The sequence below is a fragment of the Electrophorus electricus genome, chromosome 15, assembly GCF_013358815.1.
Source record: "Electrophorus electricus isolate fEleEle1 chromosome 15, fEleEle1.pri, whole genome shotgun sequence".
Lineage (NCBI taxonomy): Eukaryota > Metazoa > Chordata > Actinopteri > Gymnotiformes > Gymnotidae > Electrophorus > Electrophorus electricus.
Genome location: NC_049549.1, coordinates 12,371,839 through 12,398,502, shown reverse-complemented (window position 1 = coordinate 12,398,502; position 26,664 = coordinate 12,371,839). Strand labels below are relative to the sequence as shown.

At 37.4% G+C, this 26,664-nt stretch overlaps 3 protein-coding genes across 4 annotated transcripts; 2 read left to right on the top strand and 1 right to left on the bottom strand.

Moving 5' to 3' along the window:
- Positions 1 to 1,141: 1,141 nt before the first annotated feature.
- On the top strand, positions 1,142 to 2,074 carry LOC113574744 (olfactory receptor 52E2-like). The gene has a single exon (XM_027005875.2). The coding sequence runs from the start codon at positions 1,142 to 1,144 to the stop codon at positions 2,072 to 2,074; it is 933 nt and encodes a 310-aa protein (XP_026861676.2).
- A 6,790-nt stretch (positions 2,075 to 8,864) lies between these two features.
- Positions 8,865 to 9,797, top strand: LOC113574700 (olfactory receptor 142-like). Its single transcript, XM_027005801.2, has one exon. It carries the CDS (start codon positions 8,865 to 8,867, stop codon positions 9,795 to 9,797), a length of 933 nt encoding a protein of 310 aa, XP_026861602.2.
- Positions 9,798 to 14,177: 4,380 nt separating this feature from the next.
- On the bottom strand, positions 14,178 to 26,448 carry pgm2l1 (phosphoglucomutase 2-like 1). 2 transcript variants are annotated; one of them, XM_027005843.2, is made up of 14 exons: positions 26,152 to 26,448; positions 23,939 to 24,106; positions 23,078 to 23,184; positions 21,792 to 21,876; positions 21,474 to 21,557; positions 20,539 to 20,732; positions 20,251 to 20,440; positions 19,823 to 19,920; positions 19,216 to 19,396; positions 18,830 to 18,923; positions 17,618 to 17,747; positions 16,758 to 16,947; positions 16,531 to 16,664; positions 14,178 to 16,048 (listed from the first exon to the last, which is right to left on the bottom strand). In XM_027005843.2, exons 1-14 carry the CDS (start codon positions 26,251 to 26,253, stop codon positions 15,946 to 15,948), a joined length of 1,860 nt encoding a protein of 619 aa, XP_026861644.1. In that variant the 5' UTR covers positions 26,254 to 26,448; the 3' UTR covers positions 14,178 to 15,945. The 2 variants fall into 2 exon arrangements, with proteins under 2 accessions (XP_026861644.1, XP_026861647.1); XM_027005846.2 differs by lacking the exon at positions 26,152 to 26,448 and having other exon boundaries at positions 23,078 to 23,161; positions 23,939 to 24,050.
- Positions 26,449 to 26,664: the final 216 nt, after the last annotated feature.

The following is a 26,664-nucleotide window of genomic DNA, read 5'->3' as shown; positions in this document are numbered from 1 at the left end:
AACCAACAGGATAAGAATACTCTCTGTATGCCTCTCATGACAGCAATAATAGAAAAGAACAGGTGTAGCAATTTAGTATTCAGGAGAAGTTGATCTGATTAGTCGATGGAGTCTCCCTGGAGTGGGAGAATCTGGGTGTGGTAACTACTGTACTTTGCTGTAACTACTAGGCCCACTCATCAAACCACACTTCATAATGATGGCTCTTGTCTCTCCACCCTTTCTGCCCTTTTATTCTTCCCTCCATCATCCCATAAGAGCCCACTGATTTTATAACTCCTACAATTTTCAAGCTTAGAGACATCAAACTTGGTGAAAGGATTCAACAGCTGAACCCAAGCACCAAACTGCATTTCATACTGACTGCATTCATCCTGTCACCGAATGCCCCCTGTTCACATGGTGTGGCCCACCGTGTGCAGTGGGAATTCACAGACTGTCTAATTTGTAACCACGCCCATGTTGTTTGCACACATTTGCACACGGTTTATTGTTGTAATGTTTGTATGTATTTAAAGCCCTGTTGGTGTGTGCAAGTTTATTGGTCATTAATCGTGATCCTGGTTGTTATGTTGCTATTTGTACTGCATGTAGTGTATCTGTTTGTAGCTCTGTGTTCAACATTGCTTGTGTTCACCCAGCCTGTTCTGTGTGAGTGCCACTGTGTTCATCGTTTGTGTTGTGATTAATAAATGATCGTCTACGTTGAGGGAGTCCAGTGCGTCCTGTTCCTTGCCCTGCGGTACCCGGGCCTGCTTAAAAACTGTAGCCTTGTTAATTCATAAAGGCCATTAAAAAAAAAAATCATTATAGATGGAAATCAGATGGTGAGCTCACAAAATTGGCTCTTTGGGGAAAAGACTTTACCACTTCATCATTTGTAAACATCACATGGCAGATGCCAAAAACCTATATATAAGATGGGACACTAGGTATGGAATTTGAATGTCTGAGTGATAGTCAGCAGCACTTAGTATACTATGAGTTACAATAAGTCGGTGTGGATATGTTAAGTTGCGATATGTGCACAAGATATTTACATTATTAAGAGAATTCTGCATTTGACATATTTCTCAGGAATTATGCTTTTATGACTTTTTCAAAGCTTTTTTCAAATCCAGTTTTGCTTCCAATGGGAGTAATGGAAAATACCACTGAGGAGTTCATGTTTGTGCTTCATGGATTGAATGACACAAAGACAAACAAACACATTTACTTTGCAATTGGTCTTGTTGTGTATATAGTAACTCTGCTTGTAAATTTGACACTAATTATTACTGTCATTCTTGACAAGACACTTCATGAACCAATGTATTTGTTCATATGCAATTTGTATATAAATGGAATAGGTGGTGCTTCTGCTTTCTATCCAAAGATCCTTGCTGATCTTTTTTCAGACACTCATGTTATTTCATACCCTGGATGCCTAACACAAATATTTGTAATTTACTGGTATGTTTTCTGTGAATTTACAAGTCTAACAATCATGGCATATGACAGATATTTAGCTATTTGTAAACCTTTGGAATATCACTGTATTATGACACAGCAAATGGTGGTGAAACTTTTGGTTTGTACCTGGTTTTTCTCCTTACTAGAAATATCTATTGGAATTGTATTGACATCTCGACTAACCTTATGTGGTATTGACATTGACAAGCTTTACTGCTTTAACTGGGATGTTGTAAAGCTTTCCTGCACAGATATCACTTTGGACAACATATATGGGTATATTTTAATATTTTCTCATGTTTTCCAAGCTGGTTTCATCATTGTTTCATACATTCACATTATTAATGCCTCTTTGTACTCCAAGACAGAGCAAATCAAATTCATGCAGACATGCCTGCCACATTTAATAACTCTTTTAAACTTTAATATTTCCCTGCTGCTTGACATTTTGTGTGCTCGCTATGGCAAAGGTGAGAGACTGCAGGCTCTGCGTAATATTTTAGGTATAGAGTTTCTTGTGGTGCCTCCTCTCATAAACCCCATCATTTATGGGATCAGGATGACACAGATTCGCAGCCGGTTTGTAAAAATATACAGACAGAAAGTTAAAGCCCTTAGATGAAAAAAGGATAACGGTTTTTTCTCTTGTTGGTTTTGATGGTGAACTACCTGGAATACAAATAATACAACAGTTTAATAGTTATAGTGAAAATCTTTCCACATTTTCTTTTCTGTTTTACAATTTATATAAAATCTTTAAAACAATAAAAAAAAACCTCATTCCTCATAAAAATATATTGCAGTTATTAATGTAGTAAAAAGGACATTCTGCACTTTTTTTGCAGGGCATAAAATTCATACAAAATAATAGTAGGAGAAAAAAAGACATCATGGTTCTCTCCTCTGTCCCTTTGAATACATAGGTGAGATCCACAACATGGCTTTGTGTTTTTTTGTCTGTTAGCATGTTTCTACATGTCCCCTGTTTTCTTCACATTTTACACATATTGCCATGCACCCCATGTTAGCAATATGATCACAATATGATCTTTGTGTTATGTGTACCTCCAGTTTTAAAGCTCATTTTGAATGATTTGTACTTGTTCACTTTAGCACTACTTATCTGAAATTGTACACATAACACAATGATCATTTGGAATTCAAACTAAAGTAGACACTTAGGCCAAGACATCCATTCACATCCAGGTTAATTTTTCCATCAGATAGGTTCCATTTGTTCTCATCTAATACAGAAAGAAATATATTTTTAAATATATATAGGCGTTGTATAATGTGTATTTGGATGCTGGAGATTCATTTTCAGTTATGCTCTACATTTCCTGACTCAACAGGGTCTTGTCAAATAAAAGTGAACAATTTTGAACATATACATTAAATTATTTAGGAGCGACACAGTATTTCCACTAAGTGTACTAGACATCTCCCAAAGTGCCCAAAAACCTCTCGAAATGCACACAAAGTTTGATTTTAAAAAATCACAACAATGTTCAACAACTTACTAAAAGACAATATTAGTTTCATTATAGCTTCATTGTGAAAGGCTAAACAATATTAGCTCCAATGCTATTAGCTTCATTGCTATTGGGCTAAAAGGTTATGCTGGGGAAAATACTGTAATTCTGTAAAGAAATAGTATGTTTTCTCATTTATACTTACAATTCATAGCAGGATTATGAATTTTCCAGCATTGAATGGAAACATCTAGTGATTTGCAATACAAACATCGTAGTCCATGCTAGAAGCCACTGAATCATCTCTCAGCTTCTAGCTCATAACTGCACCCAAACAACTCCACATAAACTTCAGCTAAAATAAGACTCTTCCTTTCCATGATGTCCAAAAGTATGAGCAATCAAATTACTCACAAAAAGCAGTATCCACCAAACAGTGTCACATGCATGCACTAGTTTATCTGATTACAAGGCACAAGCGATGTTTTGCTGTGTGCATAGCTCTAGTTCATGTAGTGGGTAAACAAATGAGGCATCAACATTTTCATCTCAGCATCCGCTATTTGATGAAAGAGATGTCAATGACAAGGCTTGCACCTGGAAAACACATGTAAAGTAATTTGATAGCCCTTCCTCCCCTTCCACCCTAACACCTTGGTACTTGGTAAGTGTGAATGACCATCACTCAATGAAAATAGCTCTTTATGGCCCAACAGCAACAACATAAAGTAGGAAATGAGGGTCTTAACTGTCTATCCAGGAACACTGCTACATGAGTAACATGCATTTTGTAGTAACAAAAGGCTTGCATATTTTGTATTGGGTAACGAAGGAAATGAACGCATGTTTTTATACAAAGAGGTGAGCAAGCAAATAAAGAACTTTACTAGCATTCCATATACTAGTTAAACATGTCATGCAGTTGCTTTGATTGTAGTTGAATTTTCTATGACAAAATCTGAAGTTTTCTTATACTGGAAGCATGTTTTTAAAGGACAGTCATGATTGTTGTGGAAACAATCCTCTGTTCCCACTCCTCCAACTAATGTGCATTTCCCAACATCCAAATCTCTAACTTCTTTTTCTCCTCTCTCCACAGATGAAATTCTTCAAGTCCTGACTTCCAGCAATCCGACTTCATGTCCGCTGGATCCGATTCCTTCTGCTCTGTTTCAGACAATCGCAAGAGATCTGCTTCCTTTCATCTCTGTCATCAACAACTCCTTATCTTCTGGATACGTGCCTACTGCGTTGAAAACCACCAGGGTGGTACCAATCCTCAAGAAGGCCACACTTGACAGCTCCAGTGTTACCAACTACAGACAGGTATTACTTCTCTCTTTCCTCTTAAAAGCCCTTGAACGAGCAGTTTATAATCAATTGTCTCTTTTTCTCAACCAGCTGCATGATCCCAATCAGTCTGGCTACAAACCGGCACATTCTACAGAAACAGCCCTCATAGCGTGAGAAACTTCATGCCGCTAAAGCTGAGACTGAGAAACTTCATGCCGCTAAAGCTGCCAAACAGTCATCTGTTTTGATTCGTCTAGACCTTTCAGCAGCCTTTGACACAGTGAACCACAACATTCTTCTCTCTGTTCTTTCCAGGCTTGGTGTGACTGGCTCTGCTTGAAGATGGTTTCAGTCCTATCTGGATGGACGGTCCTATCAGGTGACATGGAGAGGATCCACATCCAAACCATGTAGACTTTCCACTGGTGTTCCACAAGGCTCAGTATTGGGCCCCCTTCTCTTCTCTTTGTATACTCGTTCTCTTGGTGATGTAATATCTTCTCATGGTTTCTCCTACCACTGCTATGCTGATGACACTCAATTATTTCTTTCTTTACCACCCTCTGACACGCAGGTCTCCAGACGTATCTCGACATGCTTGACTGACATCGTGTCATGGATGACAACCCACCACTTGAAGCTCAACCCCAGTAAAACTGAGCTTCTGTTCATCCCAGGTACTCCCAACCCTTACCATGACCTTACTGTTTCCTTTGAGAACTCCCTGGTATCACCATCCAAAGCTGTCTGTAGCCTGGGCGTAACTTTAAACAACCAGGTTTCGTTCTCAACTCATGTTTCTAATCTAACCCGGTCTTGCAGATTCCTCCTTTGTAACATGCGAAGGATTCAACCCTTTCTTTCACAGGAAGCTACCCAGGTGCTTGTGCAGTCTCTTGTGATCTCAAAGCTAGACTACTGCAACTCGCTACTTGCTGGTCTTCCTCTAGGAGCTATCAAACCTCTACAACTTGTCCAGAATGCAGCAGCATGACTGGTCTTCAATTCCGAAGTTCACACGTTACTACACTGCTGCGCTCCCTTCATTGGCTCCCTGTAGCTGCACGCATCAGATTTAAAACCTTGATGCTTGCCTACAAATCCAAAAATGGACCAGCTCCTTCATACATGAGGTCAATGGTCAAAGCTCGATCTGTACCTCGAGTACTTCGAACCTCAAGTACGGCTCAGCTTGAAATACCTTGCTTCAGGTCTCATGGACGATAAGCATATTTTCTGTCCTGGCTCCAAGATGGTGGAATGAACTCCCACTTGCTGTCAAACGCAGACTGAAGACCCATCTATTTGCAGAATATTTAAAGGACAACTGACACTGCTCCCTAATTGACTGACTAATTTAGTACTTATTGTAGCGCATTATTTATACTTTTTAACTATCTCTAGCACTTATTGTTTATAGCACTTATCATTGTTTAAGATAGACCTTATGTATTTTGCACTTCTAGGTATCACCATTTATCCCTGTATTCTACAGTATTCTAGTTCATTTGTATGTTTAATTCTAACCTACTATACTGTACTTGGATATATTCTATGAGTAAATGACAAAGCACTTTTGTAAGTCACTCTGGATAAGAGCATCTGCTAAATGCCATAAATGTAAATGAAATTTACTAAAAAAACACGGTGTATTCAGCGTGGGAAACGGTTGTCAATAGATGGCTGAAAATTAAGAAATAGTGCATTGATAGATGTACTGTATTTTAAGAATATTTGATGCTATGATGTGATTTATCTGAGTGTACCAATAGATGGCGCAGGTGCAATAGGAGGTTATTAAACACCTTTTTGTTTCTGTTTTAACCCATGTCTGCATCCTGCCCCTTTTGTCGCTCACACGCCACTGACAGGCAACCGTCACAGAATAACCAACTGTCAAAAGGATGCACATGTTCTAGTTTCTAGATGGACTTGCCTGATGACACTGAGCAGGCTTGTGATGCTAAGGGACTTACTGTGCATCAACTGGCTGATATGTTGGATCAGTTAGTTGGGAAGGTCCACTGAGGAGATCGCCTGCTCTCGTGGACAAGTATGAGGCAGGCCTGACTCCTCCACTGAGGAGGGAGGAGGTAGCCTGGTGTGGTAGCCAGCCTGAACAGCCACCAGTTGCCATGAGCAGAGTACTCCCATCTTCTAAGCCCAACAGGGAGCCAGCAACACCATAAACACAGAGGAGCATCTCCCAGGCCAAAGCCAGCTCTCCCTGTGCCCAGAAGAGGGAGTCCCTCCTGGAATTTCTTAGGGGTGCTAGGAACTTCTGGGTTGCATCCTACTGTGGCCTCCTGCACCTAAATGTAGGTGTTCTGGTTGGCTCAGGGGAATGCCCAGGAGTTGGTTTAAATGGTGCTCTCTCTCTGTGTGTAGCTCTCTCTCTCTTCCACCCCCATTCCAGGTGTGAATGCCAAGGTCTCGGCTGGCATACCTGGTGCACCTAAGGAAGATCACCCAGTGCCTGACTTCTCGATAGGTGGTTTTCCTATGCCCAGCACTTCAGCAGGTGCCCCTCCTGTGCCTGACTCCTTGGCAGAGGCTCCCCGCACATCTGACTCCTCAGCAAGCGTTTCTCTTATGCTCTGCTTGCCAAAACGTACCCACTGCATCCTGTGCACCCTGCTCACCAGAGGACTCTTTCTCAGGGTGCTTTGACTATCAATGCATTATGACACACCAGATGGTGATCAAACTGTAGCTGGCTTTTCTCTTTTCTGTTGGAGTTTTGCTGACAGCATAACTGTACTTATGTAGTAATGGGAATGACAAGCTTTACTGTTTTAACTTGGATGTTGTAATGCTATCCTACACAGATGCAACAGTGATCAACCTACATGGATACATAGTAATGTTTTCTTATATCTCACAAACTGTGTTCATCATTTCATACATTCGCATCTTTGAAGTCCAAGGCAGAAAGTGTCAAATTCATGCAGACATGCTTGTCCAATTTAATAACTCACTAATTTCACTATTTCCCTGGTGCTTGTGCTGCCATGCCTGGCTCCCAGGACTCTGCCATGTCCAGCTCCCAGGATGACACCCCTGTCATCAATTCCTATAGCAGGAATTCCTACTGGTGCCCTCTCTCTGTCTGCCACTGGATCCAAGCTCTTTTTCCTGGCAAGGCTGCCTGCTTAGTCTCCTGCCCTTGTCTTTTCCCCATAACTGTTACCCTTGCTATCCCTGTTTCTCCCTTTATGTCACTTCCTGTCCCCTTCAGTATGCATGTTCCTATCCTGGTCAATGTCTTCAACTCTCTAGTCCCACTCCCTGTATGGCTGTCTTGCCTGCACCCTGCCACATGTCGCAGGACTGGGATCCACTGTCCAAACAGTTCGCACATCGAGACTCAAACGTTCCCCATTTCACCTGCATCTTGTTCTCTCTATACTCCTTTTACACACACACATATATGCATATATATATATATATATATATATATATGCATATATGTGTGTGTGTTAAGGTGTTGGTTATTGTTTGTGGATACATTTGTAAGATGTTTGTCAATGTGTTATACGAACATCTTCATGGTTCTATTTGTTGTTATTTTACGTTTGCCCCTTTGTATGCATTTTTACTTTTGTTTTCATTCAATGCCTTTTTTTCTGTCTTGATTCATGCCTATAACTGCACCTTTTTATGTCCACACATCAGGCAAATGTCACAAAACCACAAAAGTGAAGGCCTTTTGATTTGGCAGTACCATCCAAATTCATGTTGTTGTGCAACTATAACACCGATCAGCTAATATGATCTCAAGATTTCATGATTTACCTATTTGTATATTGTTACAAGTCTCAAGGATTGAGCAAACAAAAAAGTGAATTATGGCCTGCTAAATAAGAAAATACATACAGGGCACATAATTGGGTATCCTCAAGGTATCAGTAAAATGTTTTATTAAAGACATATAATGAACTACCGTTCATCACATTTCACCATGAAAAGTATCCAGCCATGTGAACCTATAAACCGCGAGCTCTCCATGGGCAGACCAACTGCCCACCCCAGTCACGCAACAAACTACACAGGCCCATCCCAACCAATATACATTAAGACTTTGTTCTAAGCAATTAAACAATAAAATACAATATTGTGTTAGTATCCAACATCCCATTAATTAAGTCAGGTTTTCATGAACAGATGTATGTGAAAATGTAACAGTTTTTTTTTTTATTATTTTTTCTTTACTTGTGATCATAGTTTTATGTGAATCACAATATTTATATAAACAATATAACTCTAATCACTTCAAAGACTGTAATGTTATGTAAACTCAAAAAGCCATTGACAGAAGTACATTCACAATACATAATAATTTGCTTGGTAAGAGGTTCAGCAGTGTACATTAAGGGAGATTTCCAACTTCATCACTTGTAAACATCACATGACAGACTTCAAATCTGTATATATAACAAAGAGTGCCAGGCTTGGAAAATAACTGGCTATGTGATTAAGTCAACACCATTTACAATGACCCTCATCTGGATGTGGACAAATTTGAATCAAGAGAAGTTTCACAAGCGGTTTATTAGGAAATACCATTCATTTTTCTTTTGGGAATGATGCTTTTAAACATTTTTTAAGCTTGTCATCTGGTTTTGTTGGTAAATGTACTGAAGAGACATGCAAAATTATTCTTCAGAGTTCATGTTTGTGCTTCACGGACTGAATGACACAAGAGCACACAAACAAATTTACTTTGCAGTTGGTCTTGTTGTCTATGTTGTGACCCTGTTTGTAAATTTCACACTAATTATTACAGTCATTCTGGACAAAACACTTCATGAACCTATGTATTTGTTCATATGCAATTTATATGTAAATGGAATTGGTGGTGCTTCTGCTTTCTATCCAAAGTTCTTGGCTGATCTTTTTTCAGACTCTCATGTTATCTCATATACAGGATGCCTGTCACAAATATGCAGCATATATTGGTATATTTTCTGTGAATTTACAAGTCTAACAGTCATGGCATATGACAGGTATTTAGCCATTTGTAAACCTTTGGAATATCACTGCATTATGACACACCAGATGGTGATCAAACTGTTGCTTTGTATCTGGCTTTTCTCTTTTCTAGAAACATCTGTTGGAGTTTCACTGACAGCACAACTGTCCTTATGTGGTAATGGGATTGACAAACTTTATTGCTTTAACTGGGATGTTGTAAAGCTATCCTGCACAGATGCCACAGTGATCAACCTATATGGATACATAGTAATGTTTTCTCATAGCTCCCAAGCTGTGTTCATCATTATTTCATACATTCGCATCATCAAAGCATCTTTGAAGTCCAAGACAGAAAGAGTCAAATTCATGCAGACATGCCTGCCCCATTTAATAACTCTCACTAACTTCACTATTTCCCTGCTGCTTGACATTTTGTGTGCTCGCTATGGCAAAGGAGATGGTTTGCGAGCTCTGCGCAATATTTTAGGTATAGAGTTTCTTGTGGTGCCTCCTCTTCTTAATCCCATCATATATGGGATCAGAATAACACAGATTCGCAGCCGGTTTGTGAAAATGTATAGTTATAAAATTAACACTTTTAGGTAAGTAGTAATGCAGAGGTAGAATGTGTTTGTCTGTTTCCCTTTTGACCTTCATCAGTCTTTTCATTTCCAGGCTATCTTCTACTCAGTTGTAATTCCATGTTAAATGGATGTGTTTAGAGAAGATGATAACTTCTCTTTTAAACATGTCATTCATATTTTACTTTAATCCTGAACTACTCTACTATAAGGTGAAAAGATCACCTAATTAAAAATAAAAAAATATCCTAAAGGTAAATGTATATTTGATGATTTTAAACTGGGACAGGCAATTCAGGAATGAGACAATCAGAAAGTATACCTTCACAGTTTAAACCCCCACAACAAAGGAAAAAACCACAACAGCAAAATGATGTTTTTTAGAGAATAAACCAAAGCACTGACAAATGTACAAATGTGAAAACATAACAGTAAAAGCAGAACATTAACTCAAAATGAAAAGAATAGGACCTTATTGAATATCACATGTAAATTGCTGATTAGACAGGATATAAGACCAAAGGAAAAAAAAAAGTTTATTCAGTTTGCTGTATGGACGTGCTGTAAGGTTATGTTCTCGAGTATTTGAGGTTTCAAAACATTAATATAAAGCTAGCTAATGTAGTACTGCCAGACATGTAAGTGAACACAACTAATGGGAGATTTCATAAGTAGCATGACACTATTGTTAGCCAGAATTCTGAGAAAGAATTCAGTAGCAATCTAAATGTAAGAATAAGGTGTTTTCCCTTTACACTAAATGAGATACACTGCCTCATAATTAATAATCAATCCCATTAATCAGTCCCAATTTACCAGTCTCATGTACATTCAAATCAAAATGAGTAATTCATAGCTAATTTCTAACTAAAGAACCATTAATTATTTGATTTTTGAATGTAATGAATGTAATCTCTTTTAAATATTGCCAAAAACCAGAATTTGCAAAACAGACAACCTGGTAGAAATAAATTATACAATACATTTATTAAGACACAAGCACTGGGAGGCCCCCCAAAACTGTATATTAGTCTGTACCTGAATGATAGTAAGCTCAGCTGGGCTTGTTCTAGTGTAATTGCAGAACAAAGGACAATAGCACCAAGTGTAAACAAACTAATAACAATAGTCAGTAGTGCTTTTAAGCTTGTAAAGGCCAAATATAGAGATGATGTATGTTTGTTTCCACCATTTGCTCCTTGGTGGATTAAGACACATTGTCCAGGTGCTGGTTATCATCCTTCAGACTCTAAAGTCCAGGAATAAGAGTTTACAAAAGGGAATTGATCACCTTTATTTCAGGCTGTGTGACTGGCTTGCTGAGTAAATCTGTTGCCATGGTAACACTGATCAGACACTAGCTCAGATACTACAGTTACTCAGATTAATCAAATTAGGAGACAGGCCTTTCAGATGTTCAAATGTCCATGTAGTGCAGATGACGAAACCTCCCCTTTTAACCTATTTGTTTATCTATTTTGATCTATTTTGAGGTAAAAACACTGGGTGCTTGTGCCCAAATAGTAACCATTTTTCAGTAATTCAGTACATTACAAATATCTATGTATAATTATTTGTATTCATTTTTAAATTAGTTTAACTGTTATCTAAGAATATTTTCCTAAATTATATGCACTGGCATAGGGGAGCAGCACACAAGACAAGCACTGCAGAGGAACCTCTAGCTGAGGATTGTAAATAAAAATAATAATTTTTAAAAATTTTACAGGGCTCCGTTAAAATGGTAGTCCCTTCCATGTCAGGTCTTCTCACCACTCTGTAAGGAAGGTTTATTACCCCACCAGGACACATGGCCAAAACCTTACGACCCAAGCCCTGAACTGGGGGGCAACAAAGTCATAAAACACCTCGTGGAATCTAGGAATGACTTTGCAACCTGGAATACTTAGATCAAGAAAAACATATAAAAGACAATATTCCTTAAAGAATACTGGAATTTGATGTTTCCCTTGTGAAAGGCCTTCTTGTGAGCATTGTAACGAGACCCTGATCATGTAAAGAAAATAATTTTTAATTGTTTCCTTTTGTAACAAGGTTTGGTATTTCAGACGGATTGTGCGGACAATTAATCCACAGCACCTCTCAGTGCTGACTTCCCTTCTAGACTTGTTATCCATGTACAGTCATGGCCAAAAGTTTTGAGACTGACACAAATTTTGGTTTTTGCAAAGTTTACTGCCTCAGTTTTTTGTCAGATGTTTATATGGTATACTGAAGTACAATTATAAGCATTTCATAAGGTTTTTTTTTTTTTTTTTGTCAGTTTCCAGTCCCAAAATGTTTTGTTCACCGAGTCACTTGGTTATCAATTTTGCCTTGTGACATGGTGCGCCGTCATGCTGGAAAAAGTATTGTTCGTCACCAAACTGGTCTTGGATCGTTGGGAGAAGTTGCTCTTGGAGGATGTTTTGATACCATTTCTTATTCATGGCAGTGTTCTTACACAAAATTTGTGTCAGTCTCAAAACCTTTGGCCATGACTGTATGGCCAACCATGAATTGTAATATATATAACAGACTCAACACACTCAATTTAGGATGATGTCTAACTAAGATATCTAGCACTGAACTGTTATGACATTTGCTCTCTCTCTCTCGTTATGTTAACTTTTTGCATGTCTGGTTATTTCAATGATGAAACCATTACATCCATGCTTTAACCCTATTATTCTAGTGTTTGCAAATGAACCTTTATACATTTATTACTTAGTCATTAGCTCCTCAGCTCAATTATAACAGCTATAGGAAGATTATTTAGATTATTAATACTAATACAGTAACATTTATGTAAAGTAATCATGCTTTCTACCTTTCTCTATATCTACCGTCTGTGCTCCTTTATCACTCAGTAACCAACTCTGTTTTTAAGTGATGTGTTTCTTGGAAAATGTAACTGCTTTCTTACATATAATTGTGTGCTTTATATTACTTATCAGAACATCTGCACTCTATCTAAATATGTGCACCAAATGGCTCAGGTGAATTAAGATAACTGATCCCACCTGTTATATCTTAAAACACATATGTCTCAAAATCAAATATCACTACCTACTTGTTTTATTCCCCTTTTCTCATCTTTTTGTTAGAATTATTTTTATTTTTACCCACCAAAGCCAGAGACAAGACAAAGATGCATGAATATGCATGAGCAAACCAGAATTTATCCCCCTCCCTGAGGAAGGGTTATAAACATCAACGCTCAGGAACAAAGCAGAAGAATAAGGAGTTTTTAGGTGGTTAAACGTGAGGAAAGTTGGATCCAGAAAAGAAGTAGTTAGAACCTCTTACAAGAAGAATTAAGTACTTAGCATAGTGTCTTATTTTATGTTCATCTTATATCTAGTGTGTTAGTCTGTCTTAAACCGTTTAATTTGTTTTCCACTATTCCATCAAGATAAGATAATTTTTGTTTTGCATCATTGGTAAAGTTAGAATTAATCCTGTTTGGCCAACAGTAATTAGCAATTACTAGCCAACCTTACATTTCTACAAACTACGTCTAGGATATGCACTCACACTGACACCTGTGAAGTCAAGGAACCATCCATCTCAGCAGTACAATCTCAGTGAAGATCAGGCTCGCCAATTTGGGACAACCTTTGGTACAGGGTCGTTGGCAGCACACTGGAATATTCAGGATCAGGTGTATTTCCAGCCTACCACGGCCATACCTAAACTTTAGTAATCCCTTTTGCGCAGACAAACCAGCCAAATCTACGAATATCCCTGTTAACATTTTGGGATAGGCTAGTCTTAGTTAGCACCCTAGCTAAACAGTTCTCTGGCTTGTGCAAATGTTCTTCCCTCTGATCGCAGTTCTTGTCTTTGTTGGTGGTTTATTATTATTATTATTATTATTATTATTATTATTTGATTTTCTTTATCTCCTCTGCCCGTTCTTTTCTCATTCAGTTGTCACTCGTTACGTGTTCTGTGCGCCTGAGCCAAGTCTGTCATAATAGTCTATAGCACCCGTGTCACGTCATTCATTTGATTAATTATTGATCAGTAAACTTCCCCATTTATTCAACAAGCTGGCTGTGGTGGCAAATATATTTGAAGCAATGGTATTCAGTCACTGCACAAGATATGAACTAATTTAGGAATGAGACTGATATAATGTTAATAAGCCTTCAGTACTTCAACATTGTTAGTTGAAGTATTTTCCCTATTTTTTGGGTGGTGCCATTTTTCAATAGTTCAATAATTTTCAATAAAATTATGTGCTTTTGCTACAAAGTTGTGAGCATATCATATGCTCCATGTTTTTAATATATTAAACAGAAATGTATAAAATGTTGCTCCGGGCAATGAAACAACTCCCCTGCTAACAATGAACCATCTAGGTGGTGATGTGTTTCTTATAGAAAACAAAGACAACAAATTTCTAAAGCATTTTTTATTGCTAAAAGAGAACAGATGCAATACATGAAATATATCTGGTATGTCACTACAAATAAATATTTCATTTGTACTTATATTACATAAAAAAATATGTTTCCTTTGGGTTTCAAACCTGTCACTTAACTAAAATATATTATCTGTTCCTAGCTCCACATTATAGCTCCCACACTGAGTGCTTTCCATTATGACCTTTCAAATCCAGGTCAATAACTACCTGATTCTGGCCATACCTAGTGTAATGTAAAGCAAACACTAAATAAATATTGACAAATCTCTGGCAAATATTGACAAATGTCAAAATAAAATAAAAAATAAAATAAGACATTAAGTATAAGCTCAATAATACAAGAGTCAATTCTGTATCAGGAGACTAACAGCAAGAGTCTACCTTTGTTAAGAGCAACTGTGCAAGTTGAACCCACAAAAAACCCACAAATCAAGATTCACACAACACAAGAAAGAGCACTTACATGTTTAAAGGTGAAAACAGTGGTGCATTTCCACTGTAATAAAGGGGCAGGGGTGGTTACATTTGCTGTTATATACGCATGTCAATACAAAATTTTTTTAAATCCAGCTACAAAGAAATCAGTCTTCTCTAACAAGAAAACCAAAGATTAGAGCAGCATGCATTTTGGTCCCCCCCCCCCTTCATCAAATGTTGTAAATAACTAATTAAATGCTCCACTTTCTCTCTGGTACAATATTTGCACATTGCCACCAAAAATAATTTACTGATGTCAAATTTAACTCTCTTGCTACAATAAAAACAAATACTGTTATATTTTCCTTAGTTGTGTATCAGAGATAGCCCTATACTATCTACATAGTTCCCAATTATGTTTAATGTAATCTCTATAGCTGAAGCAGGGGACTGGGTATTCTTTTTTTCCATACTTGTTAAACAATTAAGTACTCAAGTGTTATAAAGCAGCAGACTAGCCACAATCTATAATGCCCTACTATCAAACTTTACAAATGTTAATGTTACACTCCAACGGCATTTTTGGTTACCGCCAAACAGTTTGGCCCAAAATAACTTTAGCCCTATGTGGCCTATCCAGTGCATACAGTTCCAGATGGCTTGCTCTACACCCAGGTGAGCTCTAGAAATTTTCAATTACTTTTTCACCCCCAGTAATGCAAGCTTCTACATTCCTGACCTCTTAAGGCAAATTATGCTAGCAGACAGCTTTCAAAAATACTATAGCACTCACTTTAAGGCAAGTCATGCCTGTATACTCTTAAAAGTTAACCTGAGATACTTGACAGGGGTGGAATTTTAATTTCATAAGTGTAACATATTGTTCGCAGCTTGTCATTAGATTGAAACTCTCAGTGCACTCTGACAGTGGTGACAAACCTTTTCTTCTGTGACAACCACAAGGACATAAAAAGTGTTCCAAGTCAAGGAAACTAATGAGGTTATGATCCAAGTCAGGGAAAGTAATCAATAAATACCCATAACTAGGCAAAATCAAAACACTAAGGCAAGGACCAACCTTTGCTGCTTATTCGTATAAACAGACATTGTTTTTTTCATGAAAAGTCCACGACACTAATGCTCATGATACATAAAGCCAAAACTAAGCATGTTTGTTTACTCTGCATTAAATTGCACCTTAAGACCTTTTGCAGCAACAAGATTATTAATTTCTCATTTCACAGTGAGACATAACATTCATGATTTAGGACTTTAGGATATTAAACTGAAAGCCCACAAAGTTTAATTGTCATAGCTAAGACAGCTAAACGAATCTGCGAATCAGATTGTTTTTGTCAGGCTCCAGGTACTCCTCCACCAGAGCTAAGGTCACTTTCATTAACTCCTCTTCCAGCATTGAGATATCACTGCATGAACAAAAGCAAAAACAAAATGTGCTTTTTTGAGGAAAGCAACAAAGCTATGCCTGGTCAATGAAAAATAATTAGTTTGCCCTGAAAATTGACAGATAAAAACATGATCTAAAATCGGGGTAATTTATCCAGCAACAGTCTAATTGCTGAATAATTTACCTTTGTGTCTTGCCTCACGATCACCACAAGAATAATAAACATAATAAGTGGGCATGAAATATAGGTCGTAGGTAGAGTTGCTACATGACTGGAAAAGCGTAGAGTCAGTGCACTAAAAAACATTCACCTGAATTCAAATTGAGTGTGAACAGCATCACTCTATGAAACAACATGAATTGCACCAATAATACAAGGTGCATTGGATTTTTTGCGACAATTTTGAAAGAGAGTCTGTCCACATTGCCCACTAATACAGTTTATATACTACTTGAAACAGTCTTTGCAAGCCCAAAAATGAACCGTGGGGTGTCACATACCTTTTTCCAGGTGGTGCACAGAACTCTGTGTAGTACTTGATTTTGGGTTCTGTTCCACTTGTCCTAAGAGTGGCAACAATGCCATTTTGAAATGTGAATGTAAGCATTTGACTGCTTTTGGACACTGGTAAAACCTAATGAAAAAAAACAAAAATAGAATTCCTGATTGGTCACTCAAACATTGGTGTTGTGTGAAGTCAAGCTATGTCAAGACAAAGGATACATACACATTTTTTGTCAGGTTGACTGCTGTCGTAACCTGTAGTTACATCTCTGATGTGTGCAATGGTGTATCCGACACATGTCTTTGGGTAAATACCCTCACCTTCAAAGTTGCGTAAGCGGCTAAATATTCTCTCTACAGTAGGTGGGTCATTACAGACAACATAAGAGGTTCTGGAAATGTGGTAGCCATAACTACAGGAAATAAGTAAGCCATGATTAGGAAATTAAATACATAAACACATTTTTCAGATATACAAAGTATTCATTTGTAGTTCATTATGTAATTAACTAACATGCATCCTGATGCAAACAATTCCCTGCACAATCTTGTCAAAAATTGTCAAAGCTCTGCATTTGGTTTTACAGGATTTATAATCCTATTGACAGTCATATTTGCATTTATTGTTAGGTTACTAAAGCAGGCTTGTGAACTGTCCATTCAATAAAACTGCACATCACTCTTTGTACCATAAAACAACATGGAAAATTCATGATAAGTAATTGTCATTTACCAGAATTAGTATTATCCATGGTAACATTTTATAGACTGTTCACCAATTATTTACAGCACATCACAAGCTCAATGTCTATAGTGGTAGCTACCAATAATTTTTACATTGACTACTTAACACTTATTAACTAAAAGTTATGAAACACCGTCACTGCTTTTGAAATGACTTTTTTTCAAAGCAAACAAACATATTTAGTCTCATGCCTTTAAAGGGAATTTGTTTCTTTCATGTATACCATATTACCAAAAATCCCTAGATCAACATAAGATAATTGTGATAATTTTGCACTTGCCTAAATACAGATAGAGGCAAAATAATAATAATGGAAATAATTGAGAATCAACACTCACATTTCATAGATGTTTTGAAGTTGCTGGGTAAGTGTTACATTTTTGGTATGCAAATAGGCTGCCATCTCAGCAACAACCGCAGCAGCACTAACTCCATCTTTGTCAAGGACCATGCTTCCACACAGAAACCCTAACACCATAGTAGACAATAGATCATAATTCACTGCATATACAACCTTAAAAGAATATGGGTAATATTGCTGACTTTCTGAACTGTTTGTGGACCAGACCTTCAGTCCTTAGGCAATTGGTAGTACTACGGCTATCCCCAACGATTTTTGTTCAGTTTTAATCTTTTAATCAAATTATGAATATACATAATATATTTCTAATCAAGAAACAAAAAATCAGGTATGCTCTGCATGCTGTCTATTTAAATACTTTATATTCATTTAGGCAAAAATAAAACAAACAATTAAAACAAATCGTTTTCAAATCACATAAGGAAATGAATATTCAGATTCAGGGGTCAGCCTTAGCTGTTAGCAAATGACACCTGAGGAGTGATTTTCTTGAAGGTTTACTTCCTTGGAATAGAAAAATTCTATTAGTACACTAAAAAACACTATTAGTAATACACAGTAATACAAAATTTGTCTCTGCATGAAAACAGGTACATTTTCTTACTTCTGCTGCTGTAATAAGTTAGACTCTGATATCTGGGACAACACATGCTCTTTATTGCTCAATAAGTGGCTTGACACTTACCAGCTATATTTTCTCATCTCAATTATTTCCATGCTTTGGCAGAACATAAAGAATCAATATGCTGTAATGTCAGGTTCTCTCACTAGAGGACACCATTAAACTACTGAACTATGTTGTTCTTGGAGTTTAACCAGCCTACTGAAAAACCTGATGACATTGGGTCACTATAAATTATAGTTTTTTACTAATTTTAAATATAAACTTTAGCATAATAAACAAGCCCCATAAAAAATCCCTAATGTTTAGTTTTGTAAAAATAGACTGAAAAGATCACTTAGACTACTAATTATGCTGAATTAAATATACACAGATTCAAATAAAAATTATAAAAGGCGAAAAAGAAGGCATAAAAAAAGACCTATAATTTCACCCTTTACCTGCAACACAGCAGGCTTTCAGATTAATAGATGAATCAAAACTATAATTGCTTGAAAAGTCAAATGAAAATTTTTTGCTGCAGCCTGATTATCAGGGGTTTTGTTTACACAGTAAAATTCTACTTACCAATGGACTCTTCAAAGGAAAAAATGACCTCTTTTCCTGTTTTGGCTAACTCATGGATTTTATTTCCAATCCATTTGAAGCCAGGTAGTGTTTCCTGAGATGAGAAAATGTAATACAGGACAAAGGGAACAAGACACATGTGGCCTTTCAATTAACAAGCATGCAAAGAGGTATAAATCAAATCAGTCAAGAATGTTGAAATTAAAGTTTTAATGTTTTGTTTTCACTGTGCACTTAAATCCACTGTAACACCAAAAAAAACCCTCAAAAAGGCACCAAGGACTATGTAAAGCCTCAAGTAGGACACTAATGCAGTCAGGGATGACCATCATCATGCACAGACATGAGAAAAAAACAAGAATCTTTTTCTTAAGGTTTTCACTAACCTCAAAGTGGAAGCCCTCTATTTGTGCCAAAGCCTTGAGTATTTTCGAGGAGACTGTGGTGGCTAGCATGTACACTCTCTCAGTCTCTGCTGAGTCTGGATGCATCTTCTTCCAATTAAATAGCATCCACCAGCCCAGTAATGCAGCAAGTTCATTGCCAGTAAAAACTTTCCAACCACACCTGTGCGCATACAAAATATTAAAACACAAGTGCATCTACTGAAGAGCTTTAAACAGGACAGTATATACAAAATAAATACCAATACATCTTATAAGAACCTGGTAGTCAGTCATTATTTAACCCCATAATGCTTTTTAAATACATTTAACAAAAGTCTTTAATTGCATTTTTTTCTTGATTTGATGAGAATTATATATCTTGGCACATACTGAAAGATATGCCTATCTACATAATTTATAGATTATCCAGATATTTGAGTTGTTCATAATTTCTACCTTTCAGCAACCTTTTTAAAAAGCATGGTAACGCAAAGTGCATTTTTGTGCTGTGATAATGTTTTGGGAGGAGGGGGACATGTAGTATACTTAAAACCATTAACTGTACAGAAAGTTACAATTTACATCCTTAAACCAGATAATGACTAACTCATCGCACTGCTCTGCAACAGCCAGGCGATCAGCATCAGGGTCTGTGGCCAGCACGATCTTCGCTCCCTCTTTCTCAGCAAGGCGAAGGGACAGCTCCTGGAAAGAGCCGGGAATGAAAGCACTTTAATTCAGAATGCCTTAAATGCTATAGCTTGTGAAGAGGCTGGATGCTATAGACTCATAGTTACACAAAACCCTCTATAGATACTTAACTGAGTCTTAATTGTAAAGAACTTCTTGCAGGTAGCCAAAGTTTCTGCAGTTATTTGGCTAGATAAGTACAACACTGCATAATTTATCTCTGCCTGTGGTCTAACCACCTTAGCACTGTGACCCATGAGCAAATATGGAAAAACAAATCAAATTCCTGATGATATCCTCCTTGTTTAAATTTTTTTTTAATATATGTAGATTTGGTGTCCTCACCAGTACTGGTTCACCTTCCTCCGGATTAGGGCAGCTAACAGTTGAGAAGTTTGGATCTGGGTTCATCTGCTCTGGTACAGGGATGGGAGGCAGGAACCCAAAAGTCTGAAATGCCTTTTGGACATAGTTGTGTCCAACTCCATGGAAGGACGAATGCACAAACCTCAAGGAAGACCTTGCGTTGAGATCTCTACAATAGAAGAGCTGCATCTGAGATGTTTATATTAATGTAGCAACTGTAAAGGTACAGAGTGTGAACCATCTTTCAGTAGCAGTGCCAAGCTGAACCTGTGGAAACAGATGGTGCTCAGCTCCTCCATATACCAGCGACAGATGTCTTCTAACGGATCACTCTTTAGTGGGCTGCTCTCTACCAGGTCTTCAGCCCAGGACTCAGCCCAGGGCTCAGCATTTCCTTCAATGCAACGTAGGATTTCTTTATCATGTGGTGAAGAAATCTGAGCACCATTCTGCCAGTAAACCTGTGGGGGAAAAATTGTGGCTGTGACTGAAATGGATCCCTAGCTGTATTTTTAGGACACTATTACATATGTTTGGCCATTGTACTCTAATAGTTTCTAAAGTGTAAAATGTAATTCTAGAGTAATTTTGAGGACACAGACATTTCCCACAATGTATTAATAACATACAGTAAATACCAAAGATCACTACGCCAGTTGAATGCCTACCAAACTGCAACATATGCAAACAACAAATTACCAAACAACGGATTAGTTAGCCAACAATAAAAGTCAATGTTATTAGCTAATGTTAGACACTCCATATCTCCTATCTAATGCCAAAATACCTTTTGGTCTTAAATGAGCAAAATGTCTATGGCAAATTATATTATCAGAACAGCCCCTAGAGTAACTTTTACTTAAGTAGGTATTTCTATTTAAAATGTATATAGGGGAGCTGGATGCCAAGACTGGTGTTGGATTTTGGTGTTTTATACTGACATTTGAGAGGGACCATGGATCATAGGTTTTTATTTGCATCTCTCCACAATAAGAGAGTCAATGTTCTGACATTTCTTATCTGATATCTAGTACACAACTTTCTGATAAGTCATTGAAAAACACTTTCTCTACAGGGAAATGCAAGTAAGAAACAATATAAAATAAAGGTTATAAAATGAAGTATATTGTCCATCAATGGGAAACTGTTCTTTGTTCCACTCATATAGGTTATGCTTTACATACGCAAGAATTACTGCTTACCTTGTATCCATTATCTTCTTTTCTGTTGTGAGAGGCAGTAATCATTACTCCTGCTGCAGCTCCAAGCTTCTTTACAGCATATGGCTATAGGACAATGTAAACAAGTCAAAACAAAAGTATAACTGTTCCATACAACTTGTCTTAATCTGAGGTTCCACTGCATTATTTTATGTAAAGTCTCCTGGCTGATTAAATATCTGCTTATTAAGGCTAAAGAGTCTGATAAGACATGTATACCCAAGAATAATTAAAATGAATATTGATGAAGATATGTGTACAGAGTACATCAATAACCAGTTATGATTTTTGCAGTCTTACCACAAATGGGGTAGGCACATATGTAGAAAATAGATAAACAGGAATATCTTTACAAAGCATAACTGCTGCAGTTAATCTTGCAAGCCTGCCAAAAGAAAAGCAGAATAAGAAAAACATCTTAATAGAACATTTCATATCGAGAAAATAGAAAGTGAGGTACTTGTAAAGTAGTAAATTTGGTGAATTTTCAAAATTTCAAATTCTTATGAGTGACTAAATGCAGACAGATATAAAATTTAGAAATGACCAGAAAGGCTGTATAATAGTAACTTCCATGAGATTAACTAGAGAACTGCACTACAGATACAAGAACACCCACAGTATCAGAGACCACTGCTGCAGTATTTGGCGAGAGCATGCTGATAGACAGCCACTCCCAAAACACTGGAAGCGTTTGATATTAATATGTTGGTTTATTGAGGAAAAGGGTCCTGCCCAACATACACTATATGGACAAAAGTACTGGGACACTCCTCTGTATGACTGAATTTAGGTGTTTCATTCAGTCCCATTGCCACAGGTGTGCGTAGCCATACCTTTACAAATATTTGTGAAAGAATGGGCTGTTTTAAAGAGCTCACTAAATTTGAGTGTGGTACTGTAATAGGATGCCATCCTAGGTCAAAAAAATTTCCTCCCTCTTAGATATTGTACGATCAACTGTGAATGGTATTATTGAAAAGTGGAATAGTTTAGAAACCACAGTAACTTAGCAACAAAGTGGCAGACCAAGTAAAGTTAAAGAACAGGTTCATCGGGTGCTGAGACACACAGCACATTAAAGCAAACCTTCTCTGGCATTACCATCAGCACAAAAACTGTGCAGGGAAGAATCTGACTGGTCCACACAGAGTCCTGACTTCATCTCCATCAAAAAACTTTGGGATGAACTAAAACAGATATTGCAAGTCAGGCACTCTTGTACAATATTACTGTCTGACCTCAGAAATGGTCTTTCCAGACATATTCCAAATCTTGTTGAGAGCTTTCCCTGAAGAGTGGAAGCTGTTATAGCTGCAAAGGGGGTGACCAACTGCATATTAATGCCTGTGAATTTAGAATATGATATCATAAAAGCCCTTGTGGATATAATGTGTAGGTGTCCCAATACTTTTATCCCCATTCCACCTTGTCTATCATTATTTTTTATCACCATGTACACAATGCTATATATGCTGAATACTGTTCATAAAATAGTATTTATGTATTAAATCAGTCTAGACAAATTTTAGAATATGTTAAAGTCTAAAGCAAAATTAGCTCAATGAGGCGGTTTTCATTTTTACCTTTCACTGGAACAGCCACTGCATTCCTGTGCTCGTGTATCATAGCCAACCACCAAGCCTCTGCTACCCAGATCTGAGAAACATCTGGCCAAGTATATGTACATCCCCTATTTTAAATTTATACATAAGGTTAGGTACAAGATAAATGAGCTTTATGCCAACTTGTAGTGAGAACACTAAGGTGCTTTAAAAAGTGTTTTCTACAAGTTAAATACAACAAAGAGAACTCATTTCAGGAATTCATAATAAGACTGGAGTTCATCTTACTCCCAAAATAAGAGAGAAACTGAACATTAAATGTAAAGTACAATTGCTCAAATAATAATTAAATTCTCTAAGAATCAGTTGTATCTTGGAGTTGCTGATTGTACAGAAGTATAAAGTATGCCACCCATAACAATGACAATAAAAAGGCAAAAATGTAGACCAAAAGAGAATTTTTGGTTACAAACACCAGAGGTGGGTTGAGGGTTTACATGGAATGGCCATGCAGAACCCTTTAGAAGCCATGTTTGAAGCAATAACAAAGTAAAAAGTGCACAAGCAAGGATCAAAGATTGTTAGTTTGCCAAAGGGAAGTTGCAGAAGGTAGTACATGCCAATTACTGTGAGATTTTTCCCACTACAGAAAAAGCATTAAGTGATTTCTTGCTTCTTGCCAATTATATTAACATTGGTCATTTCATCATTGTCCTGAAAAAAAAAGTCCGTTTTATTCAGCATTTTTACATAAATGTTCAACTGTCCCCTAGTCATGAAGCTCTAACACCCTGAAGAGTTTAGTTCCAAACTTAAAGCACCAGTGTAATACACCAAAGCATGAAATTAGACAGCCCAGGTGTGGGTAATCAAGGGCCAGACCTGTGTTGACTGTATGACAGTGAGATCATTAACACGGGAGAAGCCAGCTCCCATGGCTGCTCTGAGCCCAGCGGTTCCAAAAGTCATTCTAGAGCACAGCCTCCTCTTGAGCTCCTCCATACAGCCATCCTGCACCAGGCTCCTGATCTGCTCCCGGGTTGCACCATTCTAATGCCACCACCATGAAGAACAAAAATACAAAATAGCACTTTTTTAAAAAAATGGAGATACCAATGCAACAGTAAAATTCTTTTATTTTCCCCTGCCTGTTGGCTGTTTCAGCATCTCCTTACTCACAGAGACAACAACAAAAAGAGATGATACTTTCACATTTACATACAATAGGCCCAACAGCATTTGCTTTTATGCAAGACATGCTTCAGTCACTATGAGTGCAGAATTGCAGTATACAATTAGTGCAAGTAATGCACACATAATGATTTTTGGATTCTAAGAAGTGTACCTTCTAAACAGTTGAGTTAGGCAATGCATACAAGTAGCACCTAGTTCATATTATACACACAACGACAAAAAAGAATGTGTGGTAAACTTGTATAGGGTAAATGTTACCTATTAAGCCTTTTAAGCCAAGTCATTTAAGTCATGTGTTTTTTAATCCATCTTTCAATTTTTAAGTCAATTTTAAAAAAGAGAGAACAATACTACTCATTATTTTAACCAATCCAGCAAATTGTTTCATCCTTGTGATTTTTATTGCATTGTTTGCCTTTATTGGCATTGCAATTTATTATTACATTGTCTTTTTTCACCATTAGTCACTGTGGAACCATTTAAGACAACCTCAATATGTTTCAATGGGGAGCTCCTCTAATCATGAACTTGGATAAATTTTTCACTCTATTCTTGTTTGAAAGTGTTTGATAATTCTTTGTATTCTTTTTGCTTGCTGACCTAATGTACAACTATAATTAGATTCAAACATTATGAACTACACATTGTTTAAAACCAGTATATTAACCTAAACATTAGCTGATGCTATCATTTGTTCAGTGAGAAACATTATGACAAAAAGACTACTGCACCAGTTAAAAAAATCATAGAGGAATGTTGCCTTTATGAGGGCACAGTAAAAACCTTGTCTATCCTAGCAAAAAGTTTGGAGTGGACAGAAACTCTGAGGGGGAGAGTGAAGGCCAAGATCAGTGTAAAGGCTAATCAGGGTTGAGAGACCTTCCTCTGTTCAGTGGTAGGGAAGGAGATTTTGGAGTGTCTTCAGGTAGACTGAAAACAAGAAGTTGGGATATACAAAATAAAGACCAAGTTTAAAGGAATAAATGAAAGAATGGTAAATGTGAGATTGCAATGTGACCTAAAGGCTGCTTAGACTAATCTGTCCATGTCTTTTTACCATCCTGGCAGGTCTTGTGTGACTGGGGTTGTGGCTTCAACACTAAAGCAGAACATTTTGTTGGGGAATATATTGTGGCTACTGGCCTACAGAACCCACTAACCTTTGGAAGACCAGGATGAAAATGGTTTTGCCGTTCTATGCAAGAGGATCCTAAGCTGACCATTTGCACGTTGGAACAGGTTACTGTAGCTAGGGTGAGGGCTGTGACTGATACCGGCATATTCACCCACTAGTTTGAGATGCTCAAAAAGGAAAGGGATCTCACATGCATCAGAACAAAATCCTAAAAATATCTACAATGTAGATGAGACAGAATTTGTCACTGATCCAGCCTCTGGAAACATCCTTGCTTCAAAGGCATGTAAAAATGTGTACCAGACTATGGGTGGAGATGGGAGGGAACAGATAATGATATGCATCATTGAGAATGCTTCTGTTCAGGTCCTACTCCAATACACTACAAATGGAAACAGTTTTACAGTTCTAGGTGTGAAAGTGGTCCAGACTGCGCCTGCTTTATCATGACAGACCATGGCTGCTACATTAGAATTTAGGTTCATTATCAGTCTGATTAAGAAAAAAATAAAATAAAAAATGTCAGTGCGCCTTTGAGGTCCGCAGAGATTCTCTGACTTTCCAAAACATGAGATAGTTAGTTAGCTAGCTGGCTAGCTTTCCAGAAATGTTGCTTTAAAAGGGAGCGTTATAACCTAGCCAGCTAGCTCTTGCAGTGAACTGTAGCTCACGGAACCTGCATAACGTAGGCATAGTCATTATGCTCGTCGACCGCTAAGAGAAGGATGACACATCTGATGACACACCAAACAGAGGTCACACAAACCTTATCCCAGGAAATCCACTGATTCACCAGTTTGTCCAAAGTGGGGTCTCCAGTGCTCACGAGACAGTCGCAGTTAGCGTTAAGGTCTTCATTTGACCACATACTAGACAGATAGCTAACTACAAGGTACAATGAAATGCAGTCTTTCTAATCACCTTACGTTGACTTTTATATTAGCCTATCCAAGACAGACTGCTTTGGTAATACAAAATAGGTTCGGCAGTTTAAAACAAGAAATCATACCTATCTCTAGTCATCGCTAGCTATCACGAGAATACCGCAGTATAGTAGCGTGAGATTTTCATGTGATATCGCGAGAGTTTCAAGACCTACTAGAAAGATCAAGGCGGATACATCTCGTACGTCTAACGGAAACCTTGATATGTGTAAATCTGTCGATGAATTAACGGAATTAAAGACGTGATAAATCATGCTTGGTATGAATGTATTTTGCTTCATCATTTGTCATTATTTATATTAATGAGTCAATGCAATGTGTATAGATTTAAACAC

What these genes read in the sequence shown, in the direction of transcription:
- LOC113574700 (XM_027005801.2), top strand. Translation starts at nt 8,865, where the DNA reads ATGCAAAATTATTCTTCAGAGTTCATGTTTGTGCTTCACGGACTGAAT.
- LOC113574744 (XM_027005875.2), top strand. Translation starts at nt 1,142, where the DNA reads ATGGAAAATACCACTGAGGAGTTCATGTTTGTGCTTCATGGATTGAAT.
- pgm2l1 (XM_027005843.2), bottom strand. Translation starts at nt 26,253, where the DNA reads ATGTGGTCAAATGAAGACCTTAACGCTAACTGCGACTGTCTCGTGAGC. An exon ending in AAGAAGATAATGGATACAAG is followed by an intron (nt 20,733 to 21,473) that starts GTAAGCAGTAAT and finishes TTTCCCCCACAG; the next exon opens with GTTTACTGGCAGAATGGTGC. An exon ending in CTTCAAAACATCTATGAAAT is followed by an intron (nt 16,948 to 17,617) that starts GTGAGTGTTGAT and finishes TATTTCCTGTAG; the next exon opens with TTATGGCTACCACATTTCCA.